Source organism: Typopeltis vanoorti, chromosome 2 (assembly GCF_054136105.1).
Source record: "Typopeltis vanoorti isolate ZY-2024b chromosome 2, IOZ_Tvanoo_1.0, whole genome shotgun sequence".
NCBI classification, from domain to species: domain Eukaryota; kingdom Metazoa; phylum Arthropoda; class Arachnida; order Uropygi; family Thelyphonidae; genus Typopeltis; species Typopeltis vanoorti.
The window spans coordinates 172,068,329-172,092,464 of record NC_143550.1 but is presented as its reverse complement, the minus strand read 5'-3'; the positions used below and the strand labels follow the sequence as shown (position 1 = coordinate 172,092,464).

Genomic DNA, 24,136 nt, shown 5'->3' with positions numbered 1-24,136 from the left:
TGAATCATTATCATTGGTGCAAGCTATGATTTTTGTTTCAGTCGTAAAAGGAAGTGTCTGAGGGGAGTTGTGGATCAAGAGTGTTGAATTTGGTGATAACATCAGAGAATTTATTATTATGAATTCTTCTTCTCTTCAAGGATTGGGCATTTGCCTGTTCTGGCTTCACTGGTCTTTCCATCTTGCTGCTGGTCTTCCTCTCTCTCTCTCTCTCTTTTTCCTTTGGTCTATATCTATCCACCTCTTTTGATAGCATTCCATCCAAAACAGATGTTCTTTCCATTTCTCTCTACATTCCTTGACCTTTTCATTTACATTATATAGTTCTTTTCTGTCTTCATTTCTTCTGTTAAGTAATTTACACCCTTGAGAGAGCATTGAAGATTTATTTTAAGGCATGTTAGGTTTCTGCTGTGTTACTGCTTTCCATAATCTAGGTTTTGAATTTTGAGCCGTCTATAATAGTTGCAAGTTGGGTAATCTTTGTTTAGTGCCATGTGTTTGCAGTCGTTTTTGGTTTTGGCATGCTTGTTATGATTTTGGCAGTTTATACAGTTCATCTTGGATTCATTTTGTGGGCATGAGCCTCTGCTCCTTAGAACAGAAAGAACAGGTGGTTTTTCCAATACAGTTTCATGTATGGATGGAACTTATTATAGTTAAAGCATTTTAGAATGCTTATGTCTATGCAATGGCAAATTCTCCACAATATTTTAATACTGATTTTCAGCAATTTTATCCTCACCATTGGATCTACTTCAATAATTAACTTTTACTTGCTCATTTTTCTTATTTGTCGTGACGAATTTTTGAGCCTCCATAGCTGTTAGTATAGACCAACACGTTGGTTGGAAAGACCCAGGTTCGATTCCCATCTTTAACATGAGGAACTTTTATCTGTCTCTTTCAATAAAGGTGAGTTAGCTGGTCTCATACAGAAGTAGAGGGGGTTTTTTTTTTGACTGGAAACCCTGGTTTTCTCCCTCAGAACAGGCTAACCAGCCTTGTGAAAACACACAGATTTACAGCCATGAATACTTACAATATGTGAAAGAGATATGGTCCACACCATACGTCACTATGCACATAGTTAACCATGAGTCACATCATGGTAGTCAACCACCTGGAAAGCAGATGGCATATGAATGGGATGAATTTTTGTGTAATCTTTGTATTCCCCACTAAAGAGTTCTTCATTCTGCAAGCATATTGAGTCATCTGCATTGTTTGCATTGATTTCACTGGGAATATATATATAATTAGCTTTGGAAGATATTTGTTACTGGGATTTGTTACTAACATGTCTTTACATTCCCTAGAGATTTCATTATGTAGTAAGTTAAATTTGATTCGACTTACTACATAATGTTTTCTTTGGATTCAATTAAGATGCCTCTGTTATTAGGCTGCTTGGAAGGATAAAAGAGAATAGTGTGACAGTCAGTGTGTTGCCTAGGTATGACTGTGGTGAAATGAGGCGGAGAGCAAGGATTATGAAGGATATGCTGGCTGAAATGTGTGAGGAGATGGGAGTGCAGTTTATTAATGTGTGGAATGAGTTTGAGGGACGAAGTGAGCTGTATGGGAGCGATGGACTGCATTTGAGTGGTTATGGTGCGAGTTGCTTGGAGAGACTGCTGCTGGAAGGTAGAGAAGTGAATAGAGAGAATGCATCAGATCGAGAGAGGAGTGATGTGGAAGAGCAGGAGAGTAAGACAGGAGAGATTGAAGAAGTGGATATGAATAGGGAAGTGAGTGGTATGAGTATAGAAAATAAGAGAATGGGTGTGCAAGAGGAGCAGGGAAACGGGGAGGCTCAGGGTGGACAGGGGTACACAGAGTGAGAAAGGTGGATGCTCCAAGGAGGAGGTGAGAGCATGTGTAAGCAGGAAAGGAATGGGATGACCAGGGATCAAGAGAAAACAGTTGGAATAGAAAAGGGTTCTAAAATGAAGAAGCAGAAAGGGAAATGGCCCCAGTCTAGCATGGAGAGATCACATTGAGTGAGTGGTATCAGTGGAACTAGCTGTAGATCCAGAAAAAAGCTGTTGTGTTTGTATACCAATGCTAGAAGTATAAGAAACAAGGCAGATGAAATGGTTGCACTAATTGACTAATTGCGTCTATTTACCCAAAGATTGTCGGAATAAGTCAGACATGGGTGGAAGAGGATGACATCCTGACAGGAATAAAGATGGAAGGGTATGATGTGTTTCGTGAGGATAGAAGGGGTAAAAAGGGGAGGGAGAGTGCTATTGATGATAGAGAAAGAGTTATGTCCATACAAAGTAGAGATGCAAGACGGAAATAGTGTCAGTGGTTTTGAGGCACTATGGTGTGAGATAGAGGTGAATGGAATCAAATACTTGGTGGGATGTTGTTATAGACCAGGTAATGTGGATGGTGGTGATAGTGAAATGTATATTCAAATTAGCCAAGCAAATAAAAAAAGGGTGATCATTCTGGGCGATTTTAATTATGGCAATATAGACTGGAATGATGAGATAGCAACTGGAAGTAAAGAAAATGAGTTACTTCAGTTTTTGAGGGATAACTACCTCAGACAGTATGTAACAGAGGGCACAAGAGGATTAAGGGTCTTGGATTTGGTCATCTCATCAGAGGATGTAATTATAAATGAGGTGTCAAATCATCCACCAATTGGTGAGAGTGACCATGAGGTGATTACCTGAGTGGTTGCCAGCAGTGCGAGGACCCCTGTGAGAAAAGGGTATATGTGGAACTACAAGGGGGGGGGGGTGATTATGAAGAGCTCAGGAGACAGCTTGCAAGTGTAGCATGGAATGAGGAGTTAGCTGGAAAAGAGATGAATGCAGCTTGGGAGATTTTCAAAAACTATCTAGTAGATGCAATGTCTAAATGTATTCCAAGGGTGAGAAAGTTAAATAAGGTGGGTGTGAGATTGATGAATAAAGAGATTAAGCATGCAATACAGAGAAAAAGGGCATTGTGGAGGCAGCATAAGAGAAGTGGAAATAACCAATTTCATGAGGTCTACAAAGACCAGGCAAGGAGGGTGACTTGGTTGGTGAGAGTAGCTAAAGAGAGAGGTATGAACAGCAGTTAGCTAATGAAGCCAAAAAGAATCCTAGGGAGTTCTTTCGACATGTAGCCAACAAAAGAAAGAATGATTATGGAAGAATGACACTGATTGGAGAAAATGGTATAAAGACAGCTGTTGCAGAATGTGTGGTGGAGATACTTAATGAGCAGTTCGTAAAGATCTTTCAATTTTGTGAATGTAACTTCATGGAGAGATTGAGAGCAGTTGATGATGGGGAGGAGAGACTGACTAAGTGAGCAAGAGATGTTTGGGAAGTTGAGTAAACTAGATGTAAATAAGGCTGTGGGACTTGATAATATATCACCGCGTATTCTGAAGGAATGTGCCAGGGAGTTGACACCTGCCTTGACATATTTTTTTAATACGAGTCTTGCACTTGGTCAAGTTCCTAAGGAGTGGAAGGAGGGCAAGATTGTGCCACTTCATAAAGGAGGTGATCAAACTCAAGCATCAAACTATAGGCCTATCTGTGTGTCAGGTGTTGTGGTTAAGTTGTTGGAAAAGCTTGTGAGAACTAGGATCCAGAGTTGGGTTGACAGCAATGGTATTATCTTTGATGGGCAGCATGGAGTTGCTAAAGGGAGGTCATGTTTTAGAAATCTACTTACTTATTACAATAAAGTGACTGCTTCCTTGCAGAGGAGAAGGATACACAGTAATATACTTGGATTTCGCAAAGCCTTTTGATAGAGTACCTCATGATAAGTTGACAGTCAAACTAGAGCAGAATGGGTTGGATATTAGATTAGTGCATTTGATTGGAGACTGGCTATCTGATAGGTATCAACAAGTTATGTATAGGGGAGCGATATCCAGGAAAAGGAAAGTCACTAGCAGAGTGCTTCAGGGGTCTGTTTTAGGGCCAATACTGTTTAACTTGTATATATTAATGATATTGGTGAAGATTTGGATGGAGATATTCAGTTGTTTGCAGATTATGCATAGTTGGGACAAACCATAAAGAGTAGTGAAGATGTTGTGGCCTTGCAAGAAGACGTGAATAAATTGAGTGATTGGGCACAGAAATGTGGATGTGAATTCAATGTTGCAAAATGTAAGGTTTTAAAATTTGGAAAATAAAGATGGGATGCAAAATGTATGCTTCGTGAGAATATATTGTTGGAGGTAGAGGAAATAAGAGATCTGGGGATGATAGTGGATAAGGATCTAAAATTTAGGGGACACGTAGCCAAAATTGTGAAGACAACACAAAGGCTTCTGGGAATGATGCAGAGGACACTGATGTGTAGAAGTAGGGAGATACTTGTTACGTTGTATAAGGCTTTGATTAGGCCACACATGGACTATTGTACCCAGATTTGGTCACCCGGTTTTCAGAAGGATGAAGAGATGTTGGAAAGGGTCTAAAGGCGACTGACTAAGGTAGTTTCTGACCTCTGGAATGTTGAATATGAGGAAAGATTGAGAAGATGTAATTTGCAGAGTCTGGTGGACAGGAGGAAGAGGGGAGATATGATAGAGACCTACAAGTTGGCAAGGGATTGTTATAAGATCAATGGTGGAGAAGTTCTACAGAGAATAGTGGGAGATCAGGGGAGAATCAGAGGTCATCCCTGGAAACTGTATAAAGAGGGTGTGAGTAGGGGAATGAGAGGCAGGTTTTTTTCGTGCAGAGCTGTGAATGATTGAAATGCCTTGCCTGAGAGTGTGGTGTCTCCAAGGAGTTTGAGTGTGTTTAAGACACGGTATGATGAGATGTGTGTGTGATAAAAGGACCTCCCAGATGAGTCTTTGACTCCATGAGGTCTTGGGGTAATAATAATAATTAATACTTTTCATTTTAGTGATTCTGATTTTTCTTGGATTTTTATTTTTGTTTTGATATTTTTTGTTTCTTCACTGTTTAGTTGAATTATTGGTTTCACTATTGATTTATAGCAAAGATTGTTTTCAGATTCATCTTTGTTTTTAGCACTGTTTTTAATGACTCATGAGTATAGCTGAGTAGGAGCTAAATTAGCCTGCACCTGCTTGGCTGTAGTTCTTTTGACACTTTTGTTTCATTTTTCATTTTCCTGAATGCCTTTGTTATTTCTCTCAGTTAATATGTCCTTTTTTAAAATCATTTCTTAAATTACCACTTACTTTGGCAACATCATGCAGCAAATCGAGGGCTTTTTCAAATGTGAATTTCTCATGTGCTGCCATCTTAGAGTTAATCAAAGTAGTAGAGCTATAATTTCCCACTTGAGCTGCTAAGTAATCTACGATACAAAGTTTAAGAAAATGAACTTACAGTTTTGCTCCAATAAGTGACATTTCCAATGAACTGAACTTAATATGGCTATTTTCCTTGTGACCTTTGTCCTTCCTAGAAGCAGCTTGTGGTGGTGGGGGGGGGGGCTATAGCAATTAATCCTATTGTGAGAGGGACATTGTTTTTAAGGCTAGCTGAACAATGGATATATTCTCACCAACCATATTCAGTTCAAAAGGATAGAATCAAAAATCACTCATATGCACTTAGAATTATGATACTATGGAGTGAATTACTCACTGTTAGAAAGAACATTTTACAAGCTATCAGTTGGTACTAAATCCATCCAGTTTTCCTGTTCAATAGTGCACAAAATCAGGCTAAAAATAAGAGCGATCAGAGGCATGTCTAAGCACCATTTGTATTGTTTAATGGTATCTGATTTCTACAAGAATGGCGATGACTTGAGAGTTATGAAAAATTTATTTATTATAAAATATTTGACTATTTATTTCAAAATTAATCTGCTGATACAGAGTGAGAGATAAATAGTACCCTCCTTTGACATGGGTTGGAATTACTGAAATTTTATTGAAATTACATATTTCAGAAACAGCAGCAAGGCATATCATTAACAGCATCTTCTTGCAAACAACTATGGCAAGGACAAACAGCCTGTGAAGGAATTAACTTACTAAATTAATTACATAAAATACTATATCTCCTGATTGAAAATAACTTTGATCAAATAACTTGATAATGAATGCGATGATGTTTTAAAAAGAAAAATAAAAAGTGTAAAGCATGTGAAGGAAATGAAACAACATATTTTGAATGCATTCAGAATGAGGCTATAAATTCACTTGCCACTTGTCTCTGAAAACTCGCATATGACAAGTAGGAGAGTTAATTTCTGGAGCCCAGAAGTAGGATTGGTGAGATGAATAACAAGGTGGCTGTCAGGCAGGCATCAGAATAGTGTATATCAAGCAATTGTGCCACAAGGTTCTGTTCTTAGCCTGCTATTGTTTAATCTGTACATTAATGATACTGGAGACAATTTGAAGATGAGGAGTGATATCCATGTTGACAGTTTTTCCACTTGGTTATACTATAAATTAAAGAAATTATATTCTTGGTTTCATCCTTTATCTAAGTATAAGCTATAATAAGTTTAGTTTAATCCTTCTGTGAGCAAACAAAGTTTGCACCTAAAAGTATCTTCAGGACTGAGCTAAGGTGGTGCAACACGAAGGCAACTCGTGGCAAAGGTGGAGAAAGCTATCATCACTCCTATCTCAGTATCTCCCATAATGCAAAGCACATCTCCTTGCAGATATGTGTAATGCAAGGGCCACTACCCAGACTGGTTTCGACCTTTATTGAGGTCTTGTCAGTGGGAGCCAGGCCCACTAGTGGAGACACCAAGGTAGAAGCAATGAGAGGTCATCCCCACCTATAGGCAACTCCTATTATAAGGAGATGTGCTTTACATTATGGGAAATACTGAGATAAGAGTGATGATAGCTTTCTCCACCTTTGCCACGAGTTGCACCACCGTAGCTCAGTCCTGAAGATACTTTCAGGTGCAAACTTTGTTTGCTCACACTTGGATAAAAGGATTAAACTAAACTTATTATAGTTCTAACCAAGTGAAAAATAAACTCAACATCTTTCTCTGAATCCGGAGTAATTTAATAATAAGGTTATACACCTTTTGGCAACTCCTATAGGCGGGGATGACCTCTCATTGTTTCTACCTTGGTGTCTCCACTACTGGGCCTGGCCACCGCTGACGAGACCTCAATAAAGGTCGAAACTGGTATGGGTAGTGGTCCTTACCTTAATGCATAGCATTACACATATCCGCAAGGAGATGTGCTTTGCATTATGGGAGATACTGAGATAGGAGCGATGATAGCTTGGTCCACCTTTGCTCCGAGTTGCCTGGTGTTGTACATTAAGTGATGCATAACATTATACATATCCGCAAGGAGATGTGTTTTGCATTATGGGAGATACTGAGATAGGAGCGATGATAGCTTGGTCCACCTTTGCTCCGAGTTGCCTGGTGTTGTACATTAAGTGATGCATAACATTATACATATCCGCAAGGAGATGTGTTTTGCATTATGGGAGATACTGAGATAGGAGTGATGATAGCTTGATCCACCTTTGCTCTGAGTTGCCTGGTGTTGTACTACCTTTCCTCAGTCCTGAAGATATTTTCAGGCGAAAAACTTTGTTTGCTCACACTTGGATAAAGGATTAAACTGAATTTATTATATTTCATGTTAGGACTTCACATCAAACTTCAAGATTATCTAACTTTTTTTCTCACCATGGTACTAACATATGATAGAACTTGTTATGGATGGGATGCATATTAACTAAATGTAATAACATGCAGCATACATATGTGTCAGATGCGAATATTCAGGGTATGCTAGGTGTGCGGTGCACATCAACAGAATAACAATATCACTGATATTATATTTTTGCATTTATTCTCTTTAAAGACTTCCCTAATTTTTTCCTGGTTTTGCATGATTCCTAAAATTAGACACAATATACTAATGCTACATAAAGAAGACACTTTTTGATGCATAAACATGGCATCACATTCGTGTTAATAGCCTGAGTGAACAGTCACAAATGCATACACCTTTGAGCCATTTGAACAGACATACAGATGGTGCAGCCAGTCAAATTCTTAGCATTCCAGTGATTTTAAACCACCCAGAAGGTGAGACAGGGTGACCACTGACACAATAGCACCTACAAATCAGTAGCTGCAATTTGTTATTGTGTCAACCAATCCACTTGAATGTTGTCATTTGTCATGAGTTGCTGTTTTTGTGTTCTGAGTTTCATCTGTTTCACAAGTGTGAACTGACGTGTTTTGAACACCAATATAAACAAGTAACTTTCTATAAATAATTTATAGCATTTTTGCTCATATTTACAATGCAAAACAATTGATGATCTCCTAAATGTCCCATTTTCTGCCAGTGCTTTTGTGGATTGTATGATTGATTATATGGAGGCTGAAACTTTTGTATAAATAAGTAAAATAAATTATTTCAGCCTTTCTTTGGAAAGACTGAAAATAATAATCCAGAAAAATAATAATTTCCCAAGTGATTACTTTTTCCAATTTCTGAGAGTATTAACTGGCTGTATTTAAAAATCATATCAAAATTCAAATTATCTGTGTATCATTCTAGCATTTGCCAATGATAATTAATTTCACCACAAAGCGTAAACCCTTTGCGCTTCTCACATAAATGGCGCTCATGAAACAGTTATTGTTTGTTTGACCTTTATGCTTTCCATATTTAAAATTATATTAATTGATAAAAGTATTCAAAGCTATCCTACAATTAACTGCATTGGACCAATTAAGATTACTTAACATTAATGCACTATGGACTCTTAAACCTTTCAAATATCAATAACGATGCAATCATATGGTCAAAACTTTAATTTTGTAGCACTGGTTACATAAGCCACCTGACAGCACACTAAACCTAAATGGGCATGTGATGCCACTGATATGTGTTCACGTGTCTGTAATCATAATACTTCTATGAATTTATTTATTGCTAACCTGTGAATCTACTCTAGGGTCAGCTAGACTTGCAACACTTGCAGGCGCAAACTTGACTTATTTGTCTGTTTGCTTACTTGGGAAATGGAGTAAAACCAGGTTTAAAATAGCTTGGTATCTTTAACATTTATTATACCCAAGGTAAAATACTTTCTACATACATACATACATATCTATCTATCTATCTATCTCAGGGGCAAATATTCCCGGTCTGCTAGTGTGCAGTGCTCATCCACAATAGCAATATCACCGATATTTTTGCTTTTATTTCCATTAAAGACTCCCCTAATTGTTTCCAGACCTCACATGATTCGTAAAAGTAAACACAATATACTTATAGCAATGCTTCATGAAGAGGACACTTTTCAATGCATAAACATTGCATCACATTCATGCTAACAGCCCAGGTGTGTGTTCAAAATATATACACCTTTGAGCCCTTTGAAAATATGTACAGATGGCACAACAGGTCAAATTCTTAGTGTTCTAGTAGTTTTAAACTGCTCATTAGGCGAGGTTGGGCAAGCCCTGAGACAATAGCACCTAGAAGCTGCGATTAATTATTGTGTCAACCAATCCAATTGAACGTTGCCATTTGTCATGAGATGCTGTTTTTGTTTTCTGATTTTCATGTTTTGTGTGTGTGTGAAGTGTGTCAACTGACATAGTAGGCAAGTTTTAATATATAATACAGACAAGTTATTAGTATAGAATTTTCAATAAATTTATAACTTTTCTGCTGATATTTACAATGAGAAATGGTATTGTAGTTGAAGGAGGTTAGCTCCTTCATAATCCTCTTCCAAATTTTACACCTTTGAGTAATTCAAATATACCAACCAAATATAGCATTCTCCTTCATTATTGTTTTCTAATATACAGTATCTGAAAACAAACACATTGTCCCTCACTCTGTACAGATTTGATTACAATTAATTCATAAATTAAAGTATTCAAAAGTTATCCTACAATTAATTACATTACACCAATTAAACTGAACATTGATGTGCAATAGACTTCTAAGACTTTCATACATCAATACAAATGCAATCATACGGGCAAAGTAACATGAATTTTGTAGTGTAGGTTGCATAAGCATACATACATACATAGCTGCATGCAACTGAAAGAACCACAGAACATTGCACTCTTTAATTGGAAAAGAACCTGGTTTCAATTCTCATCATGACAAGAGGAATATTTATATGGGCTTTTTCAATTGAAGATGAGTCAGCCAATCTCATTTGGAGATAGCAGGATTTTTTCCCTACATACAGAAATCAGCCATAAGAACACACACGCAATTTACAGACAAAAAAATACTGGTGTTGTTGGTGTAAGACAGTAGACGGTGTTAGTGATAGTGTCACTGTGTGTATTTGGGGAAATTAAGTAGTAATAAAGATGATGGTGAGATTTGTGTAGCGGAGTAGAGTACCCTCCGATGATGAGTCACTGGAGATATCATGTATTAATAATAATATATATATATATACACATACATACATACTGTTATCACCATTTACAGGCTCTTTTTGTTAAAGGATACATTCCACCTCTCAGGATTTTGCCATATCTGGAGATCACAACAGACTGAGAAATAGAAACTCTCAGTCTGCTGTCTCTCTCCCTTTCTTTCTTGTATGTGTGTCAGCCAACAATATGACAAGTATATCCTTCAGCATTATGTGTCTGGAATATCAATCAGTCATTTCCTTCTGGCTATTTCAGTGGATATATTGTTGATGATTTCAATTAGCGAAGTTAAGTTGTCCTTTCAATAGTATTCTTATGTAATATGATCATCATCATCAAAATCTTGCCATGTACCCTCAATGGGTGTACAGGATATGATAGTACTACATGAAAAATTTAAATCATTACTAACTTCCTATCTACAATTTTCCTCCAGATCAGTCTGTTACTGGTCAAGACTCCAATATTATCAAATCTTATATTTCTGTCATCTAAAGGGACTTTGTACTGTTTCAATCCACCCATATTTTGGTCTTCCTCTGGGTCATTTTCCTGCCAACCTGGCAGAGAACACTTGTTTTGGTAATCTTTCCTCACCCGTTCTGTTTAAATGACCATACCACTTGAGATTAGCTGTGCTAACGCATTCCTGGATGCTGACAATGTCAAGGTCTTTCCTAATACCTCGTTTTTAATATGACATTGCCATTAATGCTCACGCCTCTAAACTTTCTCAGAACTCTCATATCTGTGGTCTCTAGTCTTTGATCAAGTGTTTTACTTCTGACCCAGTTCTCAGATCCATAAGTTAAAACTGGTTTGAACACTGTCTTGTATACAGCTAATTTAGTGTTGCAACTAATTTCTCTCTTATTCCATATGAATTTATTCAATTGACTTCCTACCATACCAGCTTTCTTGATTCTGTTGTCTATTTCCATATTTAATTTACCATCTTCACTAAAAATCGTGCCTAAGTGGATGAAATGTTTTACTTGTTCCACAGGTTCTCCATTCACAACACAATTGACATTTTCAACAATTCTACCTATTTTCATTGTCTTTGTCTTTTTAATGCTGACCTTCATACCATATCTATTACAACAGTTATTCAATTTAGTCAAGGAATCTTCCAGACTCGTAGTGGATTTATTGATAAGTATAACATCGTCCGCATAAAGCAAAGAGCTGACATTAATATCTCCAATTTTGATATGTTTAATACCACATTCCTTCATAATGTGATCCATATAGATGATGAATAACAGAGGGAATAATATACATCCATGTCTCACACCAGATTTAACATTAAACCATCTTCCTGTATATCCATCAATTCTAACTGCTGACTTACAACTCAAACAAAGACAAAGTATTGCTTGATATAATGCCCCATTGACACACCATATAACTGTAGCGTATTGAATAGCTTCTCTCTGGGCACCTTATCATATGCCTTTTCCAGATCTACAAAACTCAAATAGAGATCTTTGTTATATTCCCATGATTTCTCCACATTTGTCGTAAAGTGAAGATCTGATCCTGACAGCCTCTATTTGGCTGGAATCCAGCTTGTTCTTCACCAAGCTTTTCTTCTACAATTCTTCTCAACCGCTTCTCAAGTATACTTGCAGGTGGGCGGTAGATAGCATTGATGGAGATGATTCATAGTAGAGGTTCGGTGTAGTGGTTGAGACAGCTGTAAGTGTCCTCCCACGATGAGTCTTCGGACTCCTTGGAGGTATCAGGAATAATAATATCTTACCAAGTAGGGAAATACCTCTGTAATTCTCACATTCAGTTTTATTTCTCTTTTTATATATGGGTACTATGAGAGCTCTACTCTAATCATCGGGAATTCGTCCCTCTGTCCAGGCCTTCTGAACTATGCAGTGCAGCCACTGCAAGACTTTTATACCACCATACTTCAGCATTTCTGGTCGAATATTCTACTCCTGCTGCCTGTCCACATTTTTGCCTTTGATGGCTTTTTCTACTTCAAGTATGGATATGTATTCCTGACTGTATGCCTGTTGAGTGTTTTTACTGTGCTATCACTGCTTGTTTCATTTAGCAATTTCTCAAAGTAATTACTCCATACTTCAAGAATATCTTTTACTCCTGTTTTCATGTCACCTTTATCTTCTCTAACTCCTTTTACAGCACTCTTTCCTCCATTTCTAAGCTTCTTCAACAACCTCCAAAATATTTTGCCACCTTCTTGATATTTATTTTCTATGTTCTTGCCAAAGTCCTCCCATGACTTTTGTTTAGCTAGTTTTACACAGCGTTTAGCTTTCTTACATTTGTCTCTGTATTCTTTAAGAATACAGAGACAAGCTGACTTATTTGCCAGGAACTTTTGATATGCTTTCTTCTTTTCCTTCACTGCCTTTTTAACTTCCTGTGTCCACCATGGAGATCTGATTTTTCTATCCTTGCAGAAACCTCACTACATGCCTCTCTGGCTGAATCAATCAAGGTTTTCTTCAAGGCTTGCCACTGAATCTCCAAGGTTTGATTCCTGTTCTCAAACTCTTTAATTTTTTTCTTCAATAATCTTCGTGTATTTTAGTCTACAGTTCACATCTCAGAGCTGCTCTACTTTTATTCGCTTTAAAACTTTCTTACATGTCATTCTTTTCAATATGAAATTCAATTTTATCCTGCTCAAGACTAAATATTGATCATTTCCAATTTCAAATCCTTTGTACACTCTGGTGTCCTGCACAAGTCAGAAAACATCACTATCAACAATAACATAATCAATGAAACTTTTCTTATTCCTTCACTCTTCTCTCCATGTGAATTTGTGCACATTTTTATGTTGGAACATGGTGTTAGTAATAACCAGTCCATGTCCTGAGCAGAAATCCAACAAATATTTGTCATTATTATTAGCTTTGCTCTTTTCTCCAAATTTTCCCAATACATTTTTTATGTCTGACCATCATTTGCTACTCTGCTATTTAGATCCCCAACAAGGACCAACTTTTCCTTTTTCATTGTGTCAGATGCTTTCTCTAAATCCTCAAAAAATTCCTCCACTTCTACCTTAGTAGAACCTTTTTTGGGACCATAGGCACAAATAAGTCTCATTGTCCAGTTCCCCATTCTGATATTTGCCCACATCATTCTACTTGAGACTGCCTGCCATTCAAGAAGATTAGCCTATTATTTAGTGTTGAATACAATGGCTACTCCTTCTTGTTTAAGTATTCGTTTTTGTTTTTTTTAACTTCTTGTTTTTATCTGGTGGGAGAATGTCTTTCATCTAGTCCTCCAACAGAACTAATCTGTTTTATAAAATATTGATTCTAATTCAAGGAGGCTTTGGAAAAAAAAAAAAAATGATGTATGTATATATGTACATGTGAAAAGATTAACAGAAATCATGTCTCCTTGGTAAACTCATAAGTTGACATTTACGGCTTTCCCTTCTGCTCTCTTTGCAAACAACTTTCAGTGTGCCTTTTGAAAGCGTCTTCTATAGCTTTTTTAAAGGTCTCAGAGTTTTGTAGTCCCTCTCATCTCTTTTATACTTGAATTGGGCCACAAAGTTCTTGGATTCTCACACACTGCTGGACTTTTTTTTTGGCACAATAGTTATTATTATTAGACACCTCCAAGGAGTCCAAAGACTCATCGAGAGAGGACACCTGCTCTACAACTCTGTATCCACCTCTCAATCCACCAACGCAATCTACTGCCAACTAGTATTTCCACAGACAATCACAAACATCCATGCCCATGGCGGGATTCGAACCCAGTCTTTTGGCTGGAGAGCAGATACGCCAACCACTCGGCTAGCCAGGCTGGCCAAAATAAATTGAACTGAAAATACATGGGTTCATTCAGGATTTGAACCGAGACCTCTCGCACCCTAAGTGAGAATCATACCCCCTAGACCAATGAGCCACTAACTTCAATTTAATTTCATTAGTTCTATTTGATTAAAGATATCTATACAAAAAAAGTATATATATATATATATATCTTAAAATTATTTGAAAACTAATGAAATTAAATTGAAGTTAGTAAGTAGCTCGTTGGTCTAGGGGTATAAAGATAAAATCCACTCCCTCTTCCCTGAGATCTTTGAGAGGTAGCATTGTGTTCATTTAATTAGATTTAGTTTGAGTAGAATTATAGCTAAAAAAAAAAATGAGGCTCCAAGGCCAGTATGTTACATACGTGTGTGTGTGTAATACATTTGCAAGTTAATTTATACCTGTTGTTTCTCTTGTAACGTATATTTATGTATTTCTCTTTTCATGTTATGCACTAGATGACATCTTCTAAGAAGATGAAACTAGTTGTATGTTCAAATAATAAATAGTTTTTTCTATTTTGGTATCTCTCAGCTTCCAGTCATTAAATTTCTTTAAACATATATATATTTTGTGTGTTCATTGAACAGTCTGCTTGTTTTGTGAGGTGGCTTTCCCATCTGGAAACCTGGCTTTCCAGATGGGAAAGAACTTCTACCAACACACGAGTACAGTCAACCTACAATCAGCTGAAAAACCCTATAAGAGTTTCTCACATCCTAACATGTGTTTCCAAGTTTGTAGCAAATATCACATCATCCTCACAACTATGCCATTGTGGTGGTGTGTTTAACTAAAAATGGTTTGACTACTGTCTACTGCTAAAAATTCCCCTCTTAAAGCAAATGTACTATTTTTTTATTAATAATGGATTTTATCCCATTTAACACAATTCTTGACACTATTTTGGATGGAATAGGAGATTAGCTGATAATTATAATGTATTATTATTCCTGTGGGTGATGGTTTACTATAGTGCTGAACAGTGCCTGTGGAAATATCAGTAGAAGAGGCACAATGTAGAAACTTAACATCTGTGAGGCAATTCCTGAGGAGTCTGTGAGTGTGTATGCGCACACGTGTGAGTAGTCAATAAGGCAAATTAACTCTTCTAGTCAAGAATTTTTTGAAAGGTTTTTGGATTACAACCCCAAATGTGAGAGTAATACTCCAAGGTTGGGTAGATCTGGAATTTGTACAGAGTAAATGGATGAAAAGCAACATCTTAAGTGAAAATGAATGCAATCTTTTGGAAGCCAAGAATGCTAAAGAAGTGATGAATTTGTGGTAGGAAAGGATATGGACAAGCATCAATTTCAGAGGGGAGAAATTTAGTCTCAACTTATGAGCTAAGTATTATCAAATGTAAGCAAAGAAGAAATGAGATATATTTTGAAAAAAATATCTCATAAACTGAAGAATGGCATAAAGATCAGAATTTAGGACACTAATTATAGATGATCCAGATGCTTGAGATGTTTGAACACCGCAAGGTTTGTCATATGACTAAAAAGAATGCTATCATGAACAAAGTTGTGAATAAGGTTTGAGGTCTGTGAGAGGTCATTTATGCATGTATGAGGAAATGTGAAAGGAAGAGAGAACATCTTCCAAATACTGTTATTATTATTCAGGCTTCCATTGAATCAAAAGACTCATCGCAGAAGGTCCTTCCTAGGAAACACAAAGTCTATCATACTACTCAAATTCACTGACCGTTCTTGCTCTCATTACTCTATCAGGCAATGCATGGAATGCAGTGCCTGATAGAGTGATGAGAGCAAGAACGGTCAGTGATGAGCGCATCACTATCAGGTAATGCATTCAACTACCCTCCATGCAAGAAACCATTCCTCATTCTCTTGCTCACAGTTTCCTTCCAGGGATGGTCCCTTGTCATCACTCCTTCCTGCTGTTCACCCAAGCAGAACTCCCCAGTGTCAAGCAGTAAACTGTTTAAATCTCAATCATATCAGCTCTCCTTCTTCTATCCACCAAATTCTGCAGTACACATTCCCTCAGCCGATCCTCACAACTAACATGGTAGAGTCCTGAAACCATCTTTTTTATCTGTCTTTGTACCCTTTCCACAGTTAATTTATCCCCTTCAAATCCTGGGGACCTGAGAACAATAGTCTGTGTGGGCTGATCAGGGACTTATACAATGGAATGATAACTCTTTTATCTCCACAGGTCAGCATCCTTCTCATTATTGCAGCAATACTCTGTGTTACCTTCGCCACCTTTGCAATATATCCCCTAAATTTCAGGTTTCTATCAATCATCAACCCCAAATTTCTTGTCTCCCCTACTTCCTCCAGTATAACTCCTCCAATAGATTATGCAGCATCCCATTGTTACATCCTGAATGAAGAACTTTATTAAAGAAATAAGTCATTCAGGATTTAACAAGTCAGAAAAATCAGCTGAGAGAAAAACTTGTACTCAAGCAGAAGAATTAAAGTACTAACTGTAAATGGAAATAGAATTACTTTATTTTAGCAGAAATGTAAGACCATGTAAAGAACTTCGTGTATAAAGTAGTATTATATGAATGCGTAAATTAGATGCAAGCAATAGTCCAAAGGTCACGGGCAGGCCTGAGGCAATTTTAAATCTCAGAAAGTGACACATATTCGGTTCCCAGAAGACGCTGTTATGATCTCGCGATGTACTGAAGTTGTCGATGAAAGTAGTGGGTGGGAAAAGATCACAGAAAAAAGAGTAAGAGGGCGCTATCGTGGTAAGAACAGGGTGCTGAAAAGGGGGGGGGGGCATGAAGGAAGAATAAAAAGGGTTTGCACCCCCTTCTCAATGCTTTTTTTTGCCTGTTTCCCTGGATGATGATTTGACTTCTCTCGTGGACCGGTGGTGTTCGTGGCGGCAGTTCGATATCGGAGGGTGTGCCTTTCCCTTCGATGTCTGAACTTCTGCCGGTACTAAAGCATGAGATGTCGGTAGATATGGCCTTTGCTGAAAGTACCGACGGAATACTATCGCGGACATACATTATAACCAGCAGCTAGAGTTGAGGATGGCCCAAAACAGATCGAGAATAGAAGAGGGAAACTGATAACCATAGTGACCCACCATGTGGACGCAGGCTTATGGAAGATTCAAAAGGTATTCCAAACAAAGAAGGACAGTTCGGACAGACCGGGAGATCCTGCCCCAAGAAATGGTCAAGTACAGATTTTGTTGTATAATTACCCAGTCGGTAAAAGGGAAAAATCATTGCAGTGTATTAATCGAGTATGGACAGTATTTAAGGACCTCAAGTGATTATTTAGCAGTGGCTAATGTCCATAAGACAAATTGTTAGGAATGATTATAGATGATTGTGACTAGTTTAACATGGTAGATTAACACAGTAGGTAGAATATTGATTAGGAAAGATTAATATGTATATTATGTGTGTTAATTCTCTAACTTGAAAGAAGGGTTTGGTGTTCATGTATTAGGGTATCAATCAGTTTGATACAGTTTGGTTGTGACTAGTTTAATATGCAAGACTAACATAGTGGGTAGAATATTGATTAGAAGTGTACATTATGTGTGTTAATTCTCTAACTTGAAAGAAGGGTTTATTGTTCATGTATTTGAATATTAATAAGTTTGATATAGTTTGATTTATCATGTCATCGAACTAATTGAAAGTAAGATTGATCTAAGTGTATATTATGTCTTTAGATTCCAATAAATATGCTTTATCTTTTATACCCGAGTTCTGCCTGTGATATGAACCAAAACTACCACTCATTAATTTGAACCATAGCGGGAGGGGGAGGAATTGAAAGAAAGGTATAACATGTTGTTATAGAGGTTATGACTGCAAACCAGAATTTACTTAGCCTTAATAGAGCATTTGATTTATGAGTATAAGCTCTAAATTTATTCTCCTATGTGCACCTAAGGTCTGGAGAAGTCTCCCTGAATAAGAGTCCCTTCTATTCTAAGATATTGGCTGCCGCAGCATTAAAAAATAAATCTGTCAATATCTGAAGAGGAGATGGCCCCAGACAGAAATTAGAGGACTCGTTTCTTATAGCAAGGAATAACCTTTAACAGTTATGGTATGCACGGGAGTAAATTTAGGAATCGACCAGAGATATAGAATTTGCTTTCCTTATAGAATGAACATGTAAGAAGTGATACAGATGTTAGAGTCAAGGAAATTTTGTAAATCAAGTAGTTAAAGTAGGGAGATTAAAAGAATGAGGGAAGTAAAATATTTTAGGAAAAGAGCAACGACGTTAAAATAGTGCACGCGGCAATACATAACAATGGCGGTGAGCCACACTCAAAAGATATAACACCATCGATGCGTCCAAACCTCAAGACCTTACATTTTGCTGCATTAAACTGACACCCCCCATTCATTTGCCCATCTGTCTAGCTAATTCAAATCCTCTTGCAGGGCTATCACATCTGCACTATTATTAATAACCCTCCTTTGCTTCACATCATCCACAAACAACTGAATATCCTCTGGCAATGTCATTGATATAAAGGTTAAACAATATAGGTCCCAGTACTGAGCCCTATGGGACCCCACTTGTAACCCTATGCCTCTTCGAAACTGCCCCACCATAACACAACTCTCTGATTCCTATTGGACAGCCAACCCTGAATCCTGTTGACCAACCTGACATCCAAACCCATGTGCTGCAACTTAAATATCTGCTTATCATGTGGCACCCTGTCAAATTCCTTTGCAAAATCAAAAAAAAAATGGCAGTGTATGCCTTTCCCTCATCAACTGCTATTATCACTTTATTATAAAAGGCAATCATATTACTTAAGCAAGAGCACCCCATAACAAATCCATGTTGATTCTCACAGATAACATTACCCTCATCTGTCCAACGTTGTATATAGTCTCTCACTAATTTCTCCAAGACCTTAGCAACTAAAATTGACACACGAACTAGCCTATAATTAGGCACTTCCAGTCTGCTACCACCCTTATGCAATGGCACTATCTTACCTTCCACCCATTGGAAGGTAAGATAGTGCCATTGCATACCATTGCCATTCTATTCCCTGGGCACCTTTCCTATAGCCAGACTTTCATTGAATAACCAGGTCAAAGGTTTTTCAATGAAATTGTCAGTTTTTTAGCACATTCTCTCAAAACTCATGAAATACCATCCAGTCCCACAGCTTTACTGACATCCAGAGTACTCAGTATATGTACTCTGGATGTCAGTAAAACACCCTCTCCTCCTGCACCTCTAAACCTCGAACCTGCCCGATCCCTCTAGTATTAAAATTTATTCCTCCAAGATGAAATACTCCAATACAGCGCTCATTGAACAATTATACTATGTCCTCTGCATCAGTCACTCTATTCCAATTTTTATCCCACAATGTCATTCTTCCACAATCATTTCTCCTCCTACTGGTCACATAGCTAAATAAAATTTTCTTTGGATCTTAAAGCCAGTCTCCTCTCATATTCCAGTTTTGCCTTCCTTACCATTCTAGTCACTCTCCTGGCCTGTGTCTTATATTATTTATGCATCTGCTCTTCACCTGTCTCCTTATATCTCTTCCATAGTCGCATGCAGTTCCTGTTTAATATTGTTTGTCATCCACTTTACTCCGAATTGTGTCCTCTTCTTCACTTGTGGAATACAGCTTACTATTGCTGTTAATAAATATTCCTTCACAATTTCCCAAGCACGAATGATAATCTGACCTTCCAATTCTTCCCTCCATGAAACTTCCCCAAGTTGACGTCTAAGACTACTATATTAACCTGCCTTATAATTCTACATACGTTTCCGTCTCTTTAATACTCCTGCATGTCTACTCATCTTCCAAGTCAAAACCACATGGTCCAACTGGTGGGAGAGATGTCGTCTCAGCTATTATCAACTCTTCTAATGCTATGACCAAATCCAAAACTCTTGAACCTCTTCTTCCCTCCATTACATTTTACCTTAGACATTTGTCCCTCAAGAATTCTAGAAATCCCATTCCCTTATTGTTATATGCATCTTCCTCGTTAAAATCTCCCATAACAACCATTCTTTCACTTCCCAAGCTCAACTGTCTAAACATCTCCTGGTCCCCAAATATAACCACTGATACAACTTATCAAGTTTCTAGCTCTTGATACTTTGCAAAAAATAATGTTGTCTTGCTAAACCCAGTCTAAAACTCATTGTTAAACTCTTCTTCTGCTAATTTTCACATACTCTCATTTGGAAATAAGCAGAAAATAACTATCCGCACTTCCCATAATCAGAATTACCTGACTAGTATATATCTTAATTTCTAGTATATATTATACACACACACACACACACACACACACACATAAAATATACTTTTTTCATATACATTTATATGTTTCTTAATAAGCCACCCAAAAACTTGTCATCGTCAACTCAAATACCCTGGTGTATATAAAATATTGTGTAATTTTGGGCAGACAGACAAATCTGTCGAATTGCAGATGGAAGAACACATGAGGGACATTACTTACAAGAGCCAGCGAGCCAGTGCATTATCTAGTCATATCCTTTTCTTGGCTAATCCTAATGATGAAAACCAGTCGCAAAGTCTGCTGGGAAAAATCTACTAACATCTTCCATTGCAATGATGAACTAGAGAGAAAAATCGTGGAATCTAGAGAAATCATCTTCAATCCTGTTCATCTAAATAATAACTGAGCTATAACTTCCCAGATTGTCATTCAGCTGTAATCATGTACTGGCGTTCACGAGATGCTACTAGCATGCACTTTCCAAACAATACAACTAACGAAAGAACAGCTTTAAATACAACCACAATGATTTAATGTCAGTTATGTATAGAGACTCTCTATGACGTTCATAGTTTATTTAAGCTTCAGTGTTTTGGTGTTTTTTCTTTCTTTTATTACGTCACCTGATGAAGGCTGTTACAAGTCAAAACTAGTCTTGTTTTTATATTAAAACCTTTTACTTAAATCTTGGTTCTATTCATCCAATTCTTTACAAAAATATGTATGTTAACCGAGTTAATGATCATTCTTACATAATATATATATATATATAATTCCTGATATGATAAGAAATAAGTGTTTCTATAAGTGTTTCTCAGCTAATAAAGTTACTAGATGTACAATACTAAGACAAGAGCTGTAAGCAATCTGATAACTGATTGGTTAAATCTTTAAACATGATTTTATTACTATTATTACATGAACACCTCCATTAAGTCCTGAGACTCATCATGGGACACCTAACTATCAACACAATATCTATCATACCTCTTCTTGAAACCAATGACAGACAAAGCATTCAGAACTGACTCAGGCAACCTATTCCATTCATTCACTACTCTCTGAGAAAAAAATTTAGTCCTCATGCTCATACTAATCACACTCCTACCTAACTTCCAAGAATATTCTGCCCACTCTATCCAAGTGCTAAAACATTTCCCCTGCATCAATCCTATGAAAACCTTTGAGTAACTTAAAATGTTTCTATCATATCCCCCCCTTCCTCTTTTTTTTCCTCTATCAAACAACTTCTGCAATCCACAATCTATCCTAATAGATAGCATTCCACAAACCACTCACCATCTTGGTCTCTCTCTCGCCTCTGGATCCTCTCTACAACTTTCTCATCCTCAAGAAACCCAGGTGACTAGACCTGAGCACAGTAATCCAGATGTGGTCGTATCAAGGTTTTATAAAGAAGAATGATAACTCCCTTACCTCTGCTTGTTAGTGTGTTCTTCAATAACCAAGTAATCCTGTGAGCTTACCTAGCAATTTTAGTAATATGCCCTCTAAACTTCATCTATCTACCACTACCCCAAATCCCTGGTTTCATTAATTTCCTGGAGTACAGTTCCCTCAATGTGATATGCAGCTTGTAATCTTTGAATCTCAAAATGCATAAATTTACACTTTTCCACCTTAAATTGGCATCCATTGTGTTTTTGCCCATACTGTCAGCTACTTAAATCATCCTGCAAGCTCTCTCTACATTACCCTACCCAACTTTGCATGATCAATAAACAACTGAATATTTTCTTCAAATTATTTCCTATATCATTTATGTACAAATTAAACAGCTGTGGTTCAAGCACACAGCCCCGTATCGTAGTCACCTGCTTTTTCCTGGATTTTGCTCCTTCATATATCACTTTTGGTTATCTGTCCATCAGCCACCCTTTTATCTATATCACCAGTTTTCTATACATCCCCGATATCTCGAAATAAATTATATTACAACCAATACAAGAAAAGAGAACAAAAACAGAAACCCTACATTCACATACATGAAAATGAAACAAATTTTGGGCCAGAGTGGCAGGCAATGATATATCACACTAAAAACACGCCATTCAAATTACCATTTGCTCTGCAAAAATAAATAAATAATATTTTAAAGCAAAATATACGCATTATTACTGAATTTATGTTTATTTTGCTGATTTTAGTAATATGTCAAGAATAACACTAGTCCAATAACGCTCCTTATTGAAAATATAATGCAAATCTATACGCTGATGCAAGAAAAATAAACATCAACTATGCTCGTGTGGAAAAATTTCCGTCCTCGAATTAATAATATCAATATGACATTTTAGCAACATATTTCAATGTTTATTTTGTGCATGAAAATAAATAAAAATTAACTTTATACCGAGAGCTGGACAATGAATACTAAACATTTTAAACTAGTACTTGCTCCTTAGAGTGCATGTCTGACTAAGTACTATATCCAGCTGTTTATATTTACATATCTGACTCAAAACTTTGTTAGTTTTCTGTATTTTCTAATCATTGTGTTTTCCTGTTTATCATTTCCTCGGACATAACTAATATTTCCCAAGTAATCATTATCTCCCCTCCTTTAAAAACCTCACATTTCTAAAATGGGGGAAAGGCAATGATCACTTGGCTAAGAAATAAAACATATACCTTTTTCTGATATTGGTCCCACAAGCACAAATCGGAGCTATTTTCCGTGGCCATGAGCCTTGCTTCCAGTTACCAGATTTTTTTATCCATTCTGATCTTAATTTTTCTTCACACCATCCTGACAAGCAAATATGTTAACAGAACGGACAAGCGAAAACATGATTAGCAATGACAAAATACAAACTGCGTTAATAGCCCATTATATAATCGCCATAAGCGGTACACAAACAAACACCAACTTCTGATCTAAAAACATATCAAGAGTGATAAATTTTATATAGTGCAGATGACGTCATGTCTACAAATAGAATAAACAAAGCAAATTATATAATTTACATTAAACTGCATACAACAAAACCGATAGTACACACAACAAGCAAACACCTAATATATCTGCTTGCATAACATGTGCTCGACTTCCGTCGGAAGTTGAAGTGGATATAACGTCATGAGTTCTAACTGTTTTAAATGTAATATTTTACTCTACATTATACAACAGAGAAAGCAAAGCTACATTTTTAAGAAGTCAAATATTTTCATTTGTTCTTTAAAATTAAAGCCAAGAATTTAAGTCGACTATAAAAGCAAGCTCACTGGAATCTATGGGAGAAATTAGAATAATAGTTGGGACCAAAGTATATTAGAGTTATAGGTAAAGAAAATACTTTAAATAAAAAATAAAAAAAATCGGAGTGATTTAAAAAACTGTAGTTAATCAGAGTACAAAATAATATCTACAGAAATAAAGTTTTAAGTGAGGAACGTATTTATTATTATAATTTTATTCACATAATTGATACACAGTCAAAACAAGATATCATATAAACAAAAATTTGACTGGTGATTCAGAACAATTCAGATTCTACCCAAGAATCTAAGAATAGTCCGTCAGGTAGCGTCGTAAAATATGGACTGCTCCAAGTAATGCTGTTTTTTGTAGGTCATATGGGTTCACTTCATTGATTTTTAATTGCTGTAAATAGTTGGACAG

General features: G+C 36.8%; 1 protein-coding gene across 1 annotated transcript in view; it reads right to left on the bottom strand.

Moving 5' to 3' along the window:
• LOC150109672 (neurobeachin-like protein 1) overlaps nucleotides 1–23,518 on the bottom strand; it is a 1,254,229-nt gene extending 1,230,711 nt beyond the window's left edge. Inside the window, exon 1 of the mRNA XM_090413954.1 lies at nucleotides 23,146–23,518. Coding sequence (XP_090270080.1) covers nucleotides 23,146–23,199 — 54 coding nt within the window. The 5' untranslated portion in view covers nucleotides 23,200–23,518. The remainder of the gene's footprint in view (nucleotides 1–23,145) is intronic.
• Between the last annotated feature and the right edge of the window lie 618 nt (nucleotides 23,519–24,136).